Source organism: Arvicanthis niloticus, chromosome 7, assembly GCF_011762505.2.
Source record: "Arvicanthis niloticus isolate mArvNil1 chromosome 7, mArvNil1.pat.X, whole genome shotgun sequence".
Taxonomy (NCBI): Eukaryota; Metazoa; Chordata; class Mammalia; order Rodentia; family Muridae; genus Arvicanthis; species Arvicanthis niloticus.
The window spans coordinates 83,950,456-83,967,293 of record NC_047664.1 but is presented as its reverse complement, the minus strand read 5'-3'; the positions used below and the strand labels follow the sequence as shown (position 1 = coordinate 83,967,293).

General features: G+C 32.5%; 1 protein-coding gene across 5 annotated transcripts in view; it reads left to right on the top strand.

Moving 5' to 3' along the window:
- Epha5 (EPH receptor A5) overlaps nt 1-16,838 on the top strand; it is a 308,023-nt gene that overhangs the window by 247,843 nt on the left and 43,342 nt on the right. For 3 of the 5 annotated variants that reach the window (XM_076938719.1, XM_034508729.2, XM_076938720.1), the window contains 4 exons: nt 3,658-3,723; nt 12,674-12,741; nt 13,936-14,061; nt 14,615-14,800. In XM_076938719.1, the coding sequence (XP_076794834.1) occupies nt 3,658-3,723; nt 12,674-12,741; nt 13,936-14,061; nt 14,615-14,800 (446 nt within the window). The remainder of the gene's footprint in view (nt 1-3,657; nt 3,724-12,673; nt 12,742-13,935; nt 14,062-14,614; nt 14,801-16,838) is intronic. The other 2 variants (XM_034508731.2, XM_034508730.2) reach the window with 1 other exon arrangement.

Sequence of the window (16,838 nt, the reverse complement as noted above, 5' to 3'; positions counted from 1 at the left end):
TCCATAGAGGGAAATTATTTTTTTCAGACTGGCACAGGTGTGCATCTCTCTCTCTCTCTCTCTCTCTCTCTCTCTCTCTCTCTCTCTCTCTCTCTCACACACACACACACACACACACACACACACACACGGAAAATTCTGTTATCAAATTTTAATCTCAGAAGACAAATAGAGGCATCTTATTAAAAATAAAACATGTTTTTAGTTATAGGTGTGAAAGGACTGAGTGATTTTACACCTATAGTCATCCTCTTCTTAAAGAGCCCAGCATCACTTGCAGAGTTCAAGGTGCTAAGAGATTCTAGGCAAGCAGATATGCCTGTGCTAAACCAAGGCTCCCAGAGAGGTTATCAGCTGCTATTTCTAGCACATTTGCAATTTAGTTTTTAATATTCTTCTAGGTTTGGAGGAATTTTCAACTTGTCTTTTCTGAACTATTCATTGATTAAGGAAAACATACAATTACAATACAATGTTACCTGCTGGTATGGTGTCCCTGTGGAAAATAAATACCTTTGAATTTATGTTGAGTGACTTGTTTGTGGAGTTGTTTTAGTTATTATCTGCTTCACACGGGCATAAAAACAAAATCTCTGATTTTTTAAATAGCATATTAATACAAGAGGACTTCCATTACTAAGTCTTCAGAAAATACATTTTGTGGAAATTAAAAAAAATATATGCTGCCCTTAAAAATTAGACCAACTATCTACATGTAGTTAAATAGTAATTATGTTATAATGAGGATTATTTAATATGATAATAGCACATGAATTATTACAATTATTAATTTTTCTTTGATATAAGTGTATATTTTTATATTGATTATGATATTGATGAAAATAATTATATCTACTTTGCCCAAAAGAGGTTCATGTAGAGTGAAGTCATATAAATGTACTTTCTACTTTCTTTCTTTGTTTCTTTGTTTCTTATTATTCTTTTTTCTTTTCTTTTTTTACACTCCATATTTTATTCCCCTCCAGGTCCACCCTCTGACTGTTCCACATCCCAAATATACTCCCCAACAATCCCTGTCTCCATGAGGATGTCTCTACCTCACCCCCCACCCACCAGAACTCTAAGCTCTCTGGAGCCTCTAGTCTCTTGAGGGTTAAGTGCATTTTCTCTAACTGAACCCAGACCTGGCACTCCTATGCTATATATGTGTTGGGGACCTCATATCAATCCTGTGAAATAGGATATATTACTGTCACTGTTTCATAGCTGTCAACTCACACACCAATAGGTTAACATAGTTAACTATTTATCTATTCAGCTACCTTGAAACAAGTCTAAATGGAGTCAGTAATATCTAAAGCAATGATCCAAGAAACAGCTGAACACATATTTAAGTGTTTTAATTGTTTATTAAACATATCAAAAAATAAAGGAAAATTGTAACAACAGATATAATAGTAAATTTTAAGAATACAATTTATATTTTAAAAAATATTATTATAGTGAATTATATGGGAGATGAAGGGGAGAAAATAGAGGCATTCACTCTAATCCATAAACATAAAACCCATACTTTTTATAGCTACGAATATTGAATAAAGCATTTTTACTATTGGGAGAGTCATAAAGTTTTTGTAGTTGTTTGAACTCTGATTACTGATAATGCCCAATTATATTTGGCTGTTATAGCATTTCAAAGCAAAATTCTAAATGTCTCTAAATCTCTTAATGGAGAAGGTTGTACATTAAGGCGAAATAAAATTACTATTTATCCACTAACATGAGTAATATGGTGATCACATGGTTAATGGTGACTATCAGAGAAGATTGTTATTATTATATTTCTATGTAGAAGTAAAAGCAATGAAAACAAGAAATTATCTCTATCTTAAAAAATAACAGTATAATATAATACATAAATAAAAAATTAACAAATAAACAAGCAAATAAATAAAGAATAGGCCCAAACAGCTCTTGTTTTCACTTTGCAGTATGTGAGTCTTCATCAAACTCTAGCCTATATTAGCAGTATAATAAAGAGACACACACAAGCAAGTGAAATGACCGTTCTCAGTCAAACAGCACAGGACAAAGAGGCTGGCGTGACGACTGGTGTGGGCCACGGTCAGTGCTTTTCCACCTGCCACTGGAGTGCTGACATGAGGCAGGTGCAGTAGCAAACTTACAAGCATGTCATTTGAATACTGGAAGTTCTGGAAAACTATGTGGTATGCTAGCCAAGAGCAGAAATGACAGATCTACTGGCATGAGCTGAATTCTGGTTTTGTCTTGAACTAGTATTTGATTTGGAAAAACTTAGACACCCAGGACCTTAGTATCCTACTCATAGAGATGGGATGAAGTTACCCCAGATCATTTCCATAAACACAAATATAATAAAATCTGACTAAAGAGTGAAGTTTGCTAATTTTTACATATGTGTACCTGTACATATAATTTGAGTTAATCTTAAAATATACAATCACCAATATTTACATTTAAAAGAAATATTATAGTATCAGTTTTCTTATATCAAGTAATAACCAAATACTCAGACACTTATCAAACTTAAAATTAATATATTATGATACTTTGAAAGAGAAAAGAGGGAAGGAAGGAATGAAATAAAATATATGGACCTGTATATTTTTGTGTAAAAGAATCCATTGGTATTATTTTTAGAAATACTTTTCTGTTCTCATAGACATTTGGAAATATATTAGAGTTTGTGTTGATTTTCCGTTTTGAATTTTCATATAAAATGAGATAGAAACGTTTCAAATAAGGTTCAAAATAGGAAGATTTTAATCATGAGCCTGGACCTGCTGGTGTACGATATCATTACTCGGTCCCATTACAGTTCTGCTGAAATTACTACAAATGCTGTTCAAAAAATAAATGGAAGGGAGGCACCGAAGCACTAAATCACTTCTTTGCTGCATTGTGCCATCAGTGTGCATGATTTCTACCAATAAAATTGCATTTTATTAGATAATTTACTTTGTGTTCGCAGGTTTTTTCTATCAGGATTTAGAAAGTAAAAGTCACTTTGAGTTTTGAAACATTCCCCCCAAAAGTACACATTATATATAATTTATTTTTATATATCTATAATCTGAAATGATACATTTGGTAGTGCATTTTTAACATCCAAAAATGGAAATTAAAATCGATGGTTTTCATAAGTTATATTAGATTCACCTAGAAGGATAGTTTCAATAGACTATGATAAGTAATTTCACTGGAATAAGCATCAGTGGGTCGAAAGGGTAAGACCTCATTCTAAACATGAGACTACGGGCAAAATTTGTCATCAAATAATTTTTTCTGTATTCAAAATATAACTGAGAGAATTCATAAGGAAACAAATACTTAACTTTGTAAATGTTTATTTGCATATTTATATTGATTGCATATAATTAATTCAAATATATTGGCTCATTACGTTTCCTTCTGAATAATCGTTCTAAGTAAAGTAAAAAAAAAAAAGTAGCTACTTAGAAACAGTTCTGTATTTCTCATTCTGAAAGATTTCTTCAGTTACATGGCACTTTGGGGAAAATGTGATTGTATACCTGCAGGAATGTATGCTTTGAATGGTAAAGCAGAGCACTGAGTAAAACCCACAGTGTCTTTATGCTGCAAGGAGGGAGTGGGATCGCTTCCTTATCTTGGGCTCTCTTGTTTGCTTTTCAGTTGCTGCGATTGCGGCTGTGGGAGGGCTTCTTCCCTGTGCGCTGTTGCCCATCCAAGCCTAATATGGTTAGTGTTCCCTCCCACTTTACTCCTGTGTGATGTCCACCTCTGTGCACTACTTCCAGAATTGCTTTACTTTCTCCATCTTTGTACATCTTACCACTCCGTGAAACAGATACCTTAACTTTGACAAGTGTTGATAGACCTCATTCTCAAAAGTGACTAAGTAATTTGACAATAGATTATCTCAACTAAGGTATGAATAGAGCGGAGCTTACCCGCCAAGACCTGTGCTTCTCCTACCAGGCTCTCCAGGTTCTGATTTGAAGTAGAGTCTAAGGAGTACAGCATCTGTCATATTTAACATGTCACTGTTTTTGTTGTTCCATTCAATAAATCCATATCACTCATGGAAGTACAGTGCTACTTCTGTCCGGGTAAGATCACCAATTTTGTCTCTTGAGAACCATGGGGTGTCCATAATGTGATCACAGTCTTCTCTCATCATAATTATCATGGATGCATGTGACATTGATGAGGAAACACAACGTGATAATAAATGAGATTGCATTATTTTTGATATTTGAAGTGATATTCCTATTTTGATACCACTAAAATAAAATAATAATAATAATAATTATGATGATATTTAGAATCAATGTCCTAGTCGGGTAACCTTAATTATTTGCAAGTAAAGGAAAATTTAAATAAAGAGTTGGCTTATAAATTTAATATTTTAAGATGGGTTATATAAGAGAATCTAGTTTTACATTTTGAGGGACTGCTAAATCATATTGAGATAGATTGTAAAATAATATAGACAGTTTTTTTCTTGATTAGATGACTAGAGTTGCAGTCCTTGCATTCGTGTATTACTTTCATTTGTAGTCAAAATTGTCAATAAAAGTCAGTGAATGTGCGTGTAGGTGCCCACAGCAGCCAGAATAGAACATTGGATTCATTTGTGCTAGAGTTATGGATGTTTGCGTATGACTTGATGGATTCTGGGAAATGAATTCACTTTGCATGGAGGATCAGCACGTGCATTAGCCACTGAATCAAGAGAGGCATTTTAAATTATTACATCTTTTATTTGAGACTAACTTTTTTCCTGGTGAGTGCAATTTGTGTGTGGTATGGGGCTCACAGAACTGAATGTGCCAGAGGTGATGGAATAGAGGTCAAAGATCTGAGACAGCAAGAAAAAACAAGCACACATTACTGCAGTTCACATGGCTTTTTCTCAGTCTCTTGAAAATTGTTCATTTGGAAAAAGGTTTGAAGTTACACTAAGCTCAGATTTGCTGAACACTGGAAAATGTTGGAGAAATACATTCTTCTTAGCATCAGGATTCAGTGACAAACCACATACACTTGAAATCACACAAAGGATGAATTATAAATAAAATAATATTGTTTATTTTTCTGTTATGCCGTGGAAAACAAAAAGAAAAACAAACCAACCATCCAAAGAGACCAAAAAGGTCTCCAAATTATGTTTTCTCCTTTACACATATGGCTGGTTACAGAAATTGTCATAAGCAAACTGAGCAGAATTTGTATGGTTAGAAAACCAAGATGATTTTTTTGTTAACTTTCAAGTAAATTTCATATATAATTAAACACTTAAGAGTCCATGGTTCAGAAACAAAGTTAACTACAATGAAATATTCTACAACAAAATGATTACAGGAGATATATTAGTGGATATAAAACACTTGCAGTTTGGCAGTTTGGCAGTTTGGCATGCAGATGAGAGTTCGGGTTCGCAGACAAACTGAGTGTATTAGTGCAGTGCATACGTGTAATCCCAGAGATCCTATGCTTATAGAAGGGGATACCAAAGAGTGTCCAGAAGCTTCTGGTCCAGCAAACATGGATAGCTTTCTCAATCAAGAGGAAAGTGAGAACCTTCATTGAAGTTACCACTTTTTGATCTCCATCATGAGAACATATCATTCACATATGCACACATATACACAAACATATACACACAGACATATACACATGGACTTGTGCTCTCACATACACTCATACACTCACATAAGCATTCACACAGCAAGATTTATGTACACACATCAACATGCACACACATATGCGCACATAATATTTTCAATCTTCTTTTTTCTGTTTTGTTGGAAGAAAGTGAGAGTCATGTTCTTTATAGTGGAAAACTAATGACAAAGACATTTCTTAACTTATTTCATCAAGCAATGTTTCGAGTAGGAGAACAATCTACTTGATTTTTTTGCATATATGTTTGCTGTTGAGGAGAAAAACATTTAGGTAAAAATGATGGGCTCAGGTTCACAATAAAGTGTTAATTAATACTCATATCTATGGAAGATCTGCATTTCCTAAAATGTCACCTGAATTTGTATGTATAGCAATATAAGATTTTTTCAGTTGTTGTATGAATAGTTCTCAATGAATTTTGTCATCCTCACGAACATAGAGATTTATAGACATGGTAGATCTTGGAATCTCATTGTTTTTCTTTTTGAAAGATTATTGTGAGTGTATGTGTAGTGATTTTGATCTTAATATTTTGTGATTCACATACCTTGTAACTTTCCCTTGCAGAAACACCAGTTCTTAGAAATACCATTATGTAGATTGGAGGAATACAGGGAGCTTCTTGGAGCTAAATTTAGGAAACACACTTGTGTAAATAATGATGAATAATGATAGTAAATTCATCTTATTTCAATTCTTGGTCTCAAATTATTTTTATCATTACAACTGATTTTTTTGTCATGGTATCTCAAATACAGCATTAATATTCCAAACACTTTCCTTCTTTAACTAAAATCTACTGTTTGACATAAGCTATTTCTTTGCTTTACATAAGAAGGTAAGTTAAGTACCTGAATTTAAACCACTCCCAACAGGAACCTGCTCACATAATCCTCAGAATATTTTTTAAATACTGGCTTTGTCTTTCTTACTTTGTCCTTATAGGCTTCAGTGTAATCATTGCTCCACTTCTCAAAATAAATTATTCTATTTTTCAAAAACAATATTGAATTTTAATATAGTATATTTATACTTATTATTCATAAGACATTACAATTTATTGCTGAATACATATGAAATATTTATAAATACATGTGAAATATAATGGTTCTTAAGTAGTCATTTCATTAGCATCTTAAATTCAAACCATGTGTGATTCTTGCCTTTACTCAGTAGTTTTCATCTTATTAATATTTTGACATGCTTCTTCATATGACCTCAGTGACAAAAGAAAAAGACTTTTTACATTTTGAAGTTAGAGATACTGTTTACTCCTTTGTTTTTTTTAATTTCTTATTTTGTTTTCTGATTAGAAATTCTGCACATAAAAATCGCCAATACAAATCAACTTTTGTATTTACAACTGTTTTAATTAGAGACATAAAAGATGGGTTATACATATTAATACTGTATTAACATAAAGGTTAAAATAAAGGCTAGGGAACTGAGACGTGTCTCAGTGATTAAGAGTATATATCATTCTTTCATAGGGAATGAGTTTGATCCCTACCACACATGTTGGGTGGCACCCCATGGCCTATAACTCCTGTTTCAGTAGATGTGATGCCTCTAATGTTTCCAGGAGTCTATACTTATGTGTATATACATCCAAAAGATGCACCAGCATACAGAAAATAAAAAACAAAATATATATTGAGATAAAAGAATAATTTAAATCTGAATAGAATTTGAATTCCTTGCTGCATCATAATATTAAGTTTTCCACTTAACTACCTCTTTCTCATATTAACTACATATTTCTTAGAATAGTTGTATAAATCATGCAGGAAATTTGAAACTAATAGTACTCTATCATACTTTATAAAATGTATTGTTGTATTAAAATTCTAAATGAATTAAACTTTAATTCAGCAGTGAGAATAAGCTTCAATTCATCCTTGGATTGCTTAGACCTTGAAAATGTTCAGTTTTTTTATTATTAGTGATCATAGAGGGATTTCAAGGAAAAGTTAAGAGAACACTTACAAATCTCATATACTATGGTGCTTTGTAAAGGTTTTTAAATATAATATTCATCATGCCATCCCCACATTGAAGGAGATTATTTTTTATGTAGAAACATTTCTTCTGAGAAAAACAATTAGGAGGTGTCAAATAGGTGATTTTTTTTTTAGTTTGTCTCTGCATTCTTGTATATATGTGACAAAAAATATGGATCAAAATTATTACCTTCTGCTAATAAGATCTAAATATCCAATAAATACTCATTTGAATGTACTCACTGCATGACTGTACACTTGCTGAAAAACGTCATCCCATAAGACAAAACTTACTTATGCAGTGTTTTGTAGATAAAACCTAATGTTCGTATGCATTTTTATGTTACAGTGTTGAGTTAACTGAGCTCTTAAGTAAAACTTCCTTCAAGTGGATAAAATTCTTCATCATATGTACCCCAACTCAACCCATTGGAATGAACTCCCTCTGTAGTGCATACTAAGATGGAATCATTACGTACCCCAAGTGACCTTGACTCACTGAGTTCTGCCTACTTCACCCTACCCTGTGCTGAGACTAAAAGCATGACCCCAAACTCCTGACTTAATTGGAGAGAATTCTGAAATGCAAAAGTCAAAAACTTTACTCTAAAGCTGTGACTAACTCTTCTTAACATTCCAGACGTAAAGTTCTCTAAATTGAACATTAACTAAAGGTTAAGGTCATTATTATGTCAGGAAAAAGTGAATGCTAAGGTACAAAAAACTGGTTTAAAGAAAATACATTGACTCAGAGTTGTGGTCCAGGCCTTTAATACTAGCACCCTGGAGGCAGAGGTCTGTGGACTTTTGTGAGCTTGAGGCCAGCTTGGTTATCATAGCAAATTTCAGGCCATCAATCTGTTACCTAGTGACACCTTATTTTAAAAGACTGGATTGTGTAAGTTTCTATGAGGAAGACACAAACGCTAATGCTGCTGTACATTTTTGAGTTTACAAAGTTTTGCCATAAAGATCAACAAAGGCACATTATAATTAATCCACAGAACAGAATAATAATAAAGAGATGTCTGTTTTCACATATCAATCTTATACATATCATCAATCTTTTAAAAGTACCTGAATTCAAAATTATCCCTCCTTCCACTATTGTACTCCATGCAACATTACTTAATTTAAAAAAGTAATGTATTGCTAAACCGTACTCTGATTAAATAAAAGGCTGTTCTTAGAGTCAGAATTTAATATTTAATCTTGGCTACTTCATTCATCAACCATTTCATCATTAGCCAGAAGAGTGCCATTAACAAATCACTGATTTTTTGTATTGCTCAGTATTCTGGAGTGTCTTACACTTATATCTACAATTTATTGTCAAATGTAAATTTATAGACAGAAATAAGTTATTTGCTGACACCTCCAGCTCTACGTAGATGAGTGTTTATCTGTTCATGAATTCTGGATTTTCCTAAGTCCAAATACTAATCTAATGACTAGAACCAGATTTTCAAGGTCAGTATTCCTTCTCCCTAAGATATATCACCTTGTTTCTTAGGATGACCTTATGTAAATTTAGAAAATTATTAACTGTTTTCCTTACCCATCACAACTTGTGTTGCATAGATTGCAATATATATATATATATATGAACCACTACCATATATATATTGCCTCTGCCAGTTTCACTTTCACCGGCTGTGTCTTGTTGAAGTTTGTTTTAATGATGCTTTAGGGGTTCCAGAACTTAATTTTATGTGTTAATGTGACATGCAGTGTGTATGTTACAGAGCTCCAGAGACACTCTGTCTAAAACAACCCCTTTTCATTACCCCCCCGACTCTCACCTCTAGAAAATAAAATGTAAGCAGTTCCTCACCAAAGTATTCCCAGATGTTTTTTTTCACATGAGTTCTGAAGTTTTATTTTCTCTTTCATATGAAGAATTTGCATTTTATTTAAATATCTATAAGGTTTATTTAACAGTAAAGGTTATTGAGGATGTAGTTTTGAAAAACCTATTATTAATATATTTACTTTTCAAGTGGGAGTCTTAAGAATGAAAATGAATCCTTGTTTGCAGAGGTAAACTGTAAGCATGCATAAGCCTATTAGATTTTCTTAGAATTCCTGCAACAAAGTCTCTGCCAGTATTACTTAGATAACAAAAGTCTCAAGATAAATTTATGTGATTGTGTTTAGAGCATTGTTGATAAGAAATAGCAATGACTGCTCTCCAGAGTCTCATTAGAGATAAAGATATATGCAACACCTATCAAACTAGGAACAACATAGTGAAATAGCACAAATTATCTGGAATGGACAAAATTCTATTTCTGTACAATTTTGTGTACCTGTTGCCACATTTTTCTATCTACCTCACTCTGTGATGAGGTGTTTCAAGTCTTAAGGGCTTTACAGGAAGAAATGCATCAAGCAAGTGTTGGTAATAAGATTAAGAAATACATTTTATCTCTAGGGTGTAGTCTTATTTTCTAAAATCAATATATATATTTAGTCACATCATTTTTTGTTTTCCCAAAAATGCATTAGAAGTAATATACAGTTTAATTTTTAGTACCTTAATGTAATACTGGTAGTTGTACTTTTTAAAATGTGACAGTAGATGTACTATGTTTATCATTGTGTTAAATCTGTTTAATACAAAACAATGTATTATTTTTATATTAAAATATATGAATATGTTTTGAATAACCCCATATACAAAACCAAAGAGGAATTTTGGTAAAGACCTTTTTAACATTGTACCTATAGCACACAATAATCATCAACCAAATTTGTAATAAAATAATCAGTCATTCTGGCTGCATATTTAAATGTAGTAATGAATGAAATTGTTAATGAATTCAGTTTTGTGGTGGGATCTTATGAATAGTAAAATCACTTCTTTTGAGTTTCACTGAAAATAATTTAAATATTTTCATATTTTCTGGCTGTTTAATGTTATATGGTTAATCATGTACCACATCAACTTGGTATTCATCAGCATAGTCATCTTCCAAATACCTGTCATTGTGTAGGCACAATCAAAACATCATCCAGTCATTCATTTCTTCATTCATCAATGTAAAAATGTGTTGAATGCCAACTCCTAATCAGATACTAGTCCGCTGATGAAATTTGTAAATGAATACTAATTACTGTCATATAAGTACCTGACAAATAGTAAAATTACTGAAGAAAAATCATACTAAAATGAAGGTATTGCACTAGAGTGTGAGAATTGCATCATGAGAGAGTAGAGCTGCCTGAAGTTGGGGATTCAGGGGGAATTCACAAGCAAAACTTAGAAAGGCAATCAATATTTGAACACGGTTATGAAGAATATACTTAAAAAGAAAACAATAAAGTCAAATGTATAAAAACCTGGAAAACTGTCTTAGAGATTTTAGATTATGTTCAGTAAGATGAATGTAAATATTAGAAAAAAGAGCATAATTTTTCAATAACTTATTATTTATTAATGACTAGAGTAGGAAGATAATTCAGTAGAATAATGTCTTAAGTAGTGTGTTTTGGCAATAAGAATATCTAGTACACTTTGGAGGGTCAGAGTACATTGCAGCACATGTCTTTACTCTTAGCTTTCTGGAGACAGAAGCAGGAGGATTTCCGTGAGTTAGATGCCAGTTTGGACTACATAGTGAACTCCAGGACAGCAGAAATCCATCGAAAAACACTGTTGATTAAAGCAAAATAAATCGAGAAAGAATAGCTAGTATGCTTTAGGAAGTAACTATAGAATAGACAGATGTTGTTTTTAAGGTACACACTTCCAAAAAATAAATGAAAGGTTGTTAATGAAGTGGGAGGAGTTCTGAGGTCTTACGATGTATATCATATTGATCTGAGCCATAGTAAAGAACACAGCTTTAATTTTCAAATTTCAAGGGACAAGGTCATTTGGTATTAGTCACAGAAAATGGATGAGAACAATTGGAAAAATCGAGAGAAACACACAGGTTTTCTGTTAGGTCCAATGACGTTGAAAGGTCCTAGAATACCTCCACAAAAGCAGTATATAAGAAGCAAGAAATACAGCTTTCCAAGAACTTAATCCAGAGCTGTTAAATGAAAGGGTGCAAATGAGTGGATAGAATGAAGACTACCAGAGATTTTGCCTGGGACTGTTGAAAATATTCATTTATAAATGTAGAGAAAAGAGAGAGAGAAATATAAAATAATGTGTAGTCACAGAATAAGAAGTTGTCAGTTACAAGCACTAGATGGTGTGAGAATGAGAGTTTTCACACAGTTGCAAATTATTGGCTAGATGAGAAATGCAAGAGAATAATATCTAGGGGATGGAGATAAGAGGCAATCTCTGTTTCTCTTGAATAACATAATTATCTGAGTAAATATGATTGAAAAGGGGCTGCTAAAGCAGGTAGGGTAAAGATCAAGAAAGTGGAAAGGGGATATATATATATATATATATATATATATATATATATTACATATATATACATAGAAAGGGGATATATATATATACTACATATATATACATAGAAAGAGGATATATATATTACATATATATACATATATATACATACATACACATATATATGCACACATATATATGTGTGTATATATATGTGTATATATATATGTATATATATATATATATATATATATATATATATATATATATATATATGGTAGGAGACAATGAACAAGAGGAAATGTTGAGCAATTAAAGCTGGAAAAGGCAGTGGCAAATGAGCTGGAAATAAAGTAAAGAGAGAATAGAAGACGCCTGGTGTGTGGTATATGAGGTAATGAACTTAAAAATAGGCTTAGATGGCTTGAGACAGTATAATCTAGATAACCCGATTTGCTGGGCATCAAAAAATAGCAGCTCAAAAAGTGAGTTCCATTCAAAATGAGTGTTGTTCTCATTTCTTATGACTGGCATGGAAATTGGCTCTGTGTTTGAGAAACGTCGATTGTATCCGCTGCTCCTGGGGAGATGTGATTGATTCACCATGTTCGGATGTGGCTAACTGCGGCTCACTTTGTTCTAGGCGGTGTGGCTACAGCAAAGCAAAGCAGGATCCAGAAGAGGAAAAGATGCACTTTCATAACGGGCACAGTAAGCAAATTGTGCAAAATAAAAGCAAGAGATTTTATTATGATGATGACCGCGGCTCAGGTTAGGCAATTTGTAGTAATTGACTAAAGCCATCGCTATAAAACAAGCAAGTACTTCTTGCATTTATGGCTCATGGCTTTGGGCAACCTTTGACTGGTTTATTTGGTTCTAAGTCAAATATTTCCATTATGATCATTAAAATAAAAATGCTTTTTTATTATAAAAAAATGCTATTGTATGTCAAATCAACATTTCAGGTGGACTCTAAGTTCCATAGAGTGTGAATAAAAATTCGTCATTAAATCACAGAATCCGGCCTAATAAATGAAAGTTTTATAGCTGCTTCTTTTTTACAGGACTGTAATAGGAATGTCCTGCTGAACAGACTCTCTGTCAGCAGTCTTGGTTCAAGTGGCCTGAAAGAGACCATATTTTTAAAGAAATGTATGAAATCCAGTTTCAATATGAAGCATAAAAATAAACTTTAGAGAGCTTTAATTGTAGTTTTTTAATATGTTTACTTTCATGTAAATGGTACACAACTTGAGTCAATTGGAGCCATACTGAGAGGCAGAGATCATTCACCTCAGTCTGTCTACCAGGACCATGCATAACATATTAAAAGCATGGCGTCCACTTCTTAGTCCTATGTCTTTGCTATCAATCTTTGAAATGGCATCCTGGTGTGAATAGTGGTAGCTGGGGCTCAGGTAATACACAGATCTACGGGAACAGACACAGAGAAGTAGAAGTTCTGATTTCCTCTTGACTTCTCTTCCAGAAGCACTAGAAGAGAGGTTGCTTTAAATGGTCTTTTAAAAATCAAAATTAATGATTTGTTAGAATATCTAAAAACATGACTCTATAGAGCAAACCAACAAATAAGCCGTTATTTTCTTGCCTTCTTGAATAATCACCATGGTCTCAATATGTATCCAAGTCCCACTCTTTGAACAGTATCCTGAAATATGGTTACACAAATACGCAATCATATACACATTTTTATGTGTGGCAGCATCCAAATTTTAAGCTATAAAAGAAAATAACTCTGTTTATAAGTATCATAAATCAGGAAAAAGCATGTTCTTGCAACTCAACCATTTTGAGAAGTAAAAGTTCAGTGACACTTGACTGTTCACAAATTCATAAAAGCACACCTGTCTTTACTACATTAATACCCATGTACTGTTACAGTTAAACTGCCAGGAGTAAGAACCTACATTGATCCGCACACTTATGAAGATCCCAATCAAGCTGTTCATGAATTTGCCAAGGAGATTGAAGCTTCGTGTATCACCATTGAGAGAGTTATTGGAGCAGGTATGTGGATGTCTAAATTCTGACCTGTAGCTTTGTGCTACAGAGTGTAATACATCAATGTCTTGCTCTTCCATAGAATATATATATATATATAATTTTTAATACTAGAAATATTACATTATATATATAATTTGTAATACTAGAAATTATTTGTTCTGTTCATTTCATCTTGACCATGTGTTTACACAATTGTCTTATTGTCTTATTCTTTTATCTTTTTTTATCAGTAGTAGGTCCTGGTAGACTATGGAGGAAGAAAAATCCAAATGAATTATAATCAGTTTATTCTTTTAATTTCTATCTAATGTTACACTTTTGGATTGTTTAGTTTAAACTAGTAAGCCCTAAGGTGTCTTTGGATCACATACAGTAGACATTTCTAAAAGTGACATTTACTTTTGTTAATATGACTGTGGATGTTTGGTCCCACTTTTAATTTATTTTCTTCCATCTGAACCTTAATGCTTCATAAGTTTATAGTTATGCTAGACTATTTATTAGAATAAGAATTCTAAATGAGTTTACACAGTGGGTTTTTTATCTTTATTACAAGGTGAATTTGGCGAAGTTTGTAGTGGACGTTTGAAACTACCTGGAAAAAGAGAATTGCCTGTGGCTATCAAAACTCTAAAAGTAGGCTATACTGAAAAGCAGCGCAGAGATTTCCTGGGTGAAGCAAGTATCATGGGGCAGTTTGATCATCCCAACATCATCCATCTAGAAGGCGTCGTGACTAAAAGTAAGTACAGTCACAGTTTGTGTGTGTGTGTGTGTATGTGTGTGTGTGTACACATCATGGCTATCTGTATAAATGATTTTGGCTTCTATATCAGTAGTTTTCAATCTTCCTAACGTTGCTACTTTTTAATACAATTCTTCATGTTCTGAAACCCACAAGCTCAAGATTATTTTTCCCGCTACTTCATAACACTAATTTTGCTAGTTAAAAATTTAGTGAAAAGATTTGTGGTTTTTGCCAGTCTTAAATGACCCTTGTGATCAGGGCTCACAGATTGATAACTACTGCTCCACATTAGAAGAACTGACCAAACAAAAATATTAATTTCTCAAATGGTACACATTTTCCATAAATTTAGTAGATTTTTCTGTAACAACTCCAAAATTTTATTTTATAAAAGTATGTTCATTTACAGTAAATTCACTGTCAAAAAAATAAAAGACAAAAATATATTTAGTGAGACAACAACACAATAAAGTAGATTTAAGTTTTTTAGTTGTAGTTATTTATGTAATTTTTGAATTTTATTTGTGAGCCTAGCTTTCAGCAACTGAGTCATCTCTCAGGACCTGTTTATGTAATTTTTATTTATTTAGTTTTGTGCTACTAGGAATTTATTGTTTATCAACAGCTTCAAAAAAATCCAAAGATTTTTTTAAAGATTATTTTTTAATTTGAAGATTTGTCTCATGCTATGTTTTTTATTCTTTAATCTTTTTTTAATTAAAGAAAAAGGAGCTTCAATTCAGAATTATCACAATTTTACATCTTATTTAAATATTTGTTAACATCTTATAAATATATTTTATAGTGTGCCTTTACATAAAGGATTTCAAATATTTTAATCTTTAGTTTCTCAGTAAAGAATTTAACTGATAATCCACTAGTCCAGGAATGACTTTCTTCCATATTCTGTTGTCAAAAGGCACATAATTTATAGTTACTACTCATAGTAACCTGTCAGAGGCCTCTTTCTGATATGACATGCATATGTCATATCAATAATTCTGAATATACACTTAGGCAGGGAAGAATGAATGAGTGAGAATCGAATGACTATAACAATACAGAAAGCATGGCTCTGTAGTCTATGAGTATTTCCTCGGGCAATGCCTGTTATGAGTTTTACCTGTACCATGCCATGACACATTTACTGTTGTATTCTGAAGTACCTTTATCTATTTTAATGATGAGGAGAATTAAAAAATGTAAACTATAGAAACTACTTTAGTTCTTAAAAAGATTAGACATATGAACAATAAAATGCTGGATAAGCTTTTAAAAATTCTCACTGCCACAGGAATCTGCTTAATAATTTTAGAGACATCAAGTGCATAATTGAAGATTGTCCAAAGTTATACATCCCACACTGTATTTAGAGAAAGCTTTAGAACAACCTCCATACTTTGTATGATTTTCATTGCATGGTTCAGCAGGCCTTGTCCTATCAATGCACATGCAGCATTGTTGTAACGTGCTATGTGTGTTATACATGTGCTTTCTTGGAGACCCATGTGCTCCTCTTATTGAAAAACATATGAGTTAAACACTAAACATAAAATCTTTCTTAATAGGATATAACAATATGTACTTTGTACTTCACTTTTAATATTTTGCTTTTTTTTCTGAAATATTCACCTCACATTCATTGTCATCACTGTCATCATTGTCAGTAGGAATTCCTTCAAATTCCTATTGAAATTCCACAAATCATGTAACACAATCACTCCTCATTCCTGTTCATCTCTTGGTCATTCCAGTGCTATCAAGATGTTTGCAATGATCTACAATGTTCCCTTATTTGGTCCAAAACACTTCTTAAAAATTTTAAGAGTTATCTTTCTTATATTTGATACAGTTTTCAATTCTCTAGCAAAACAGAGAGTCATCCTCAGAGAGGATAGTTAGTGTACTGAGTATTTAAGTAAACCTATCTAATGTAAATCTGTTTCAAAATAGCCACTTTATTTAAACAGCTAGAGCTTTACCATCATACAAAGAAGGTAAATAATGCCTACCTCAAGTGATAGCCATAGAG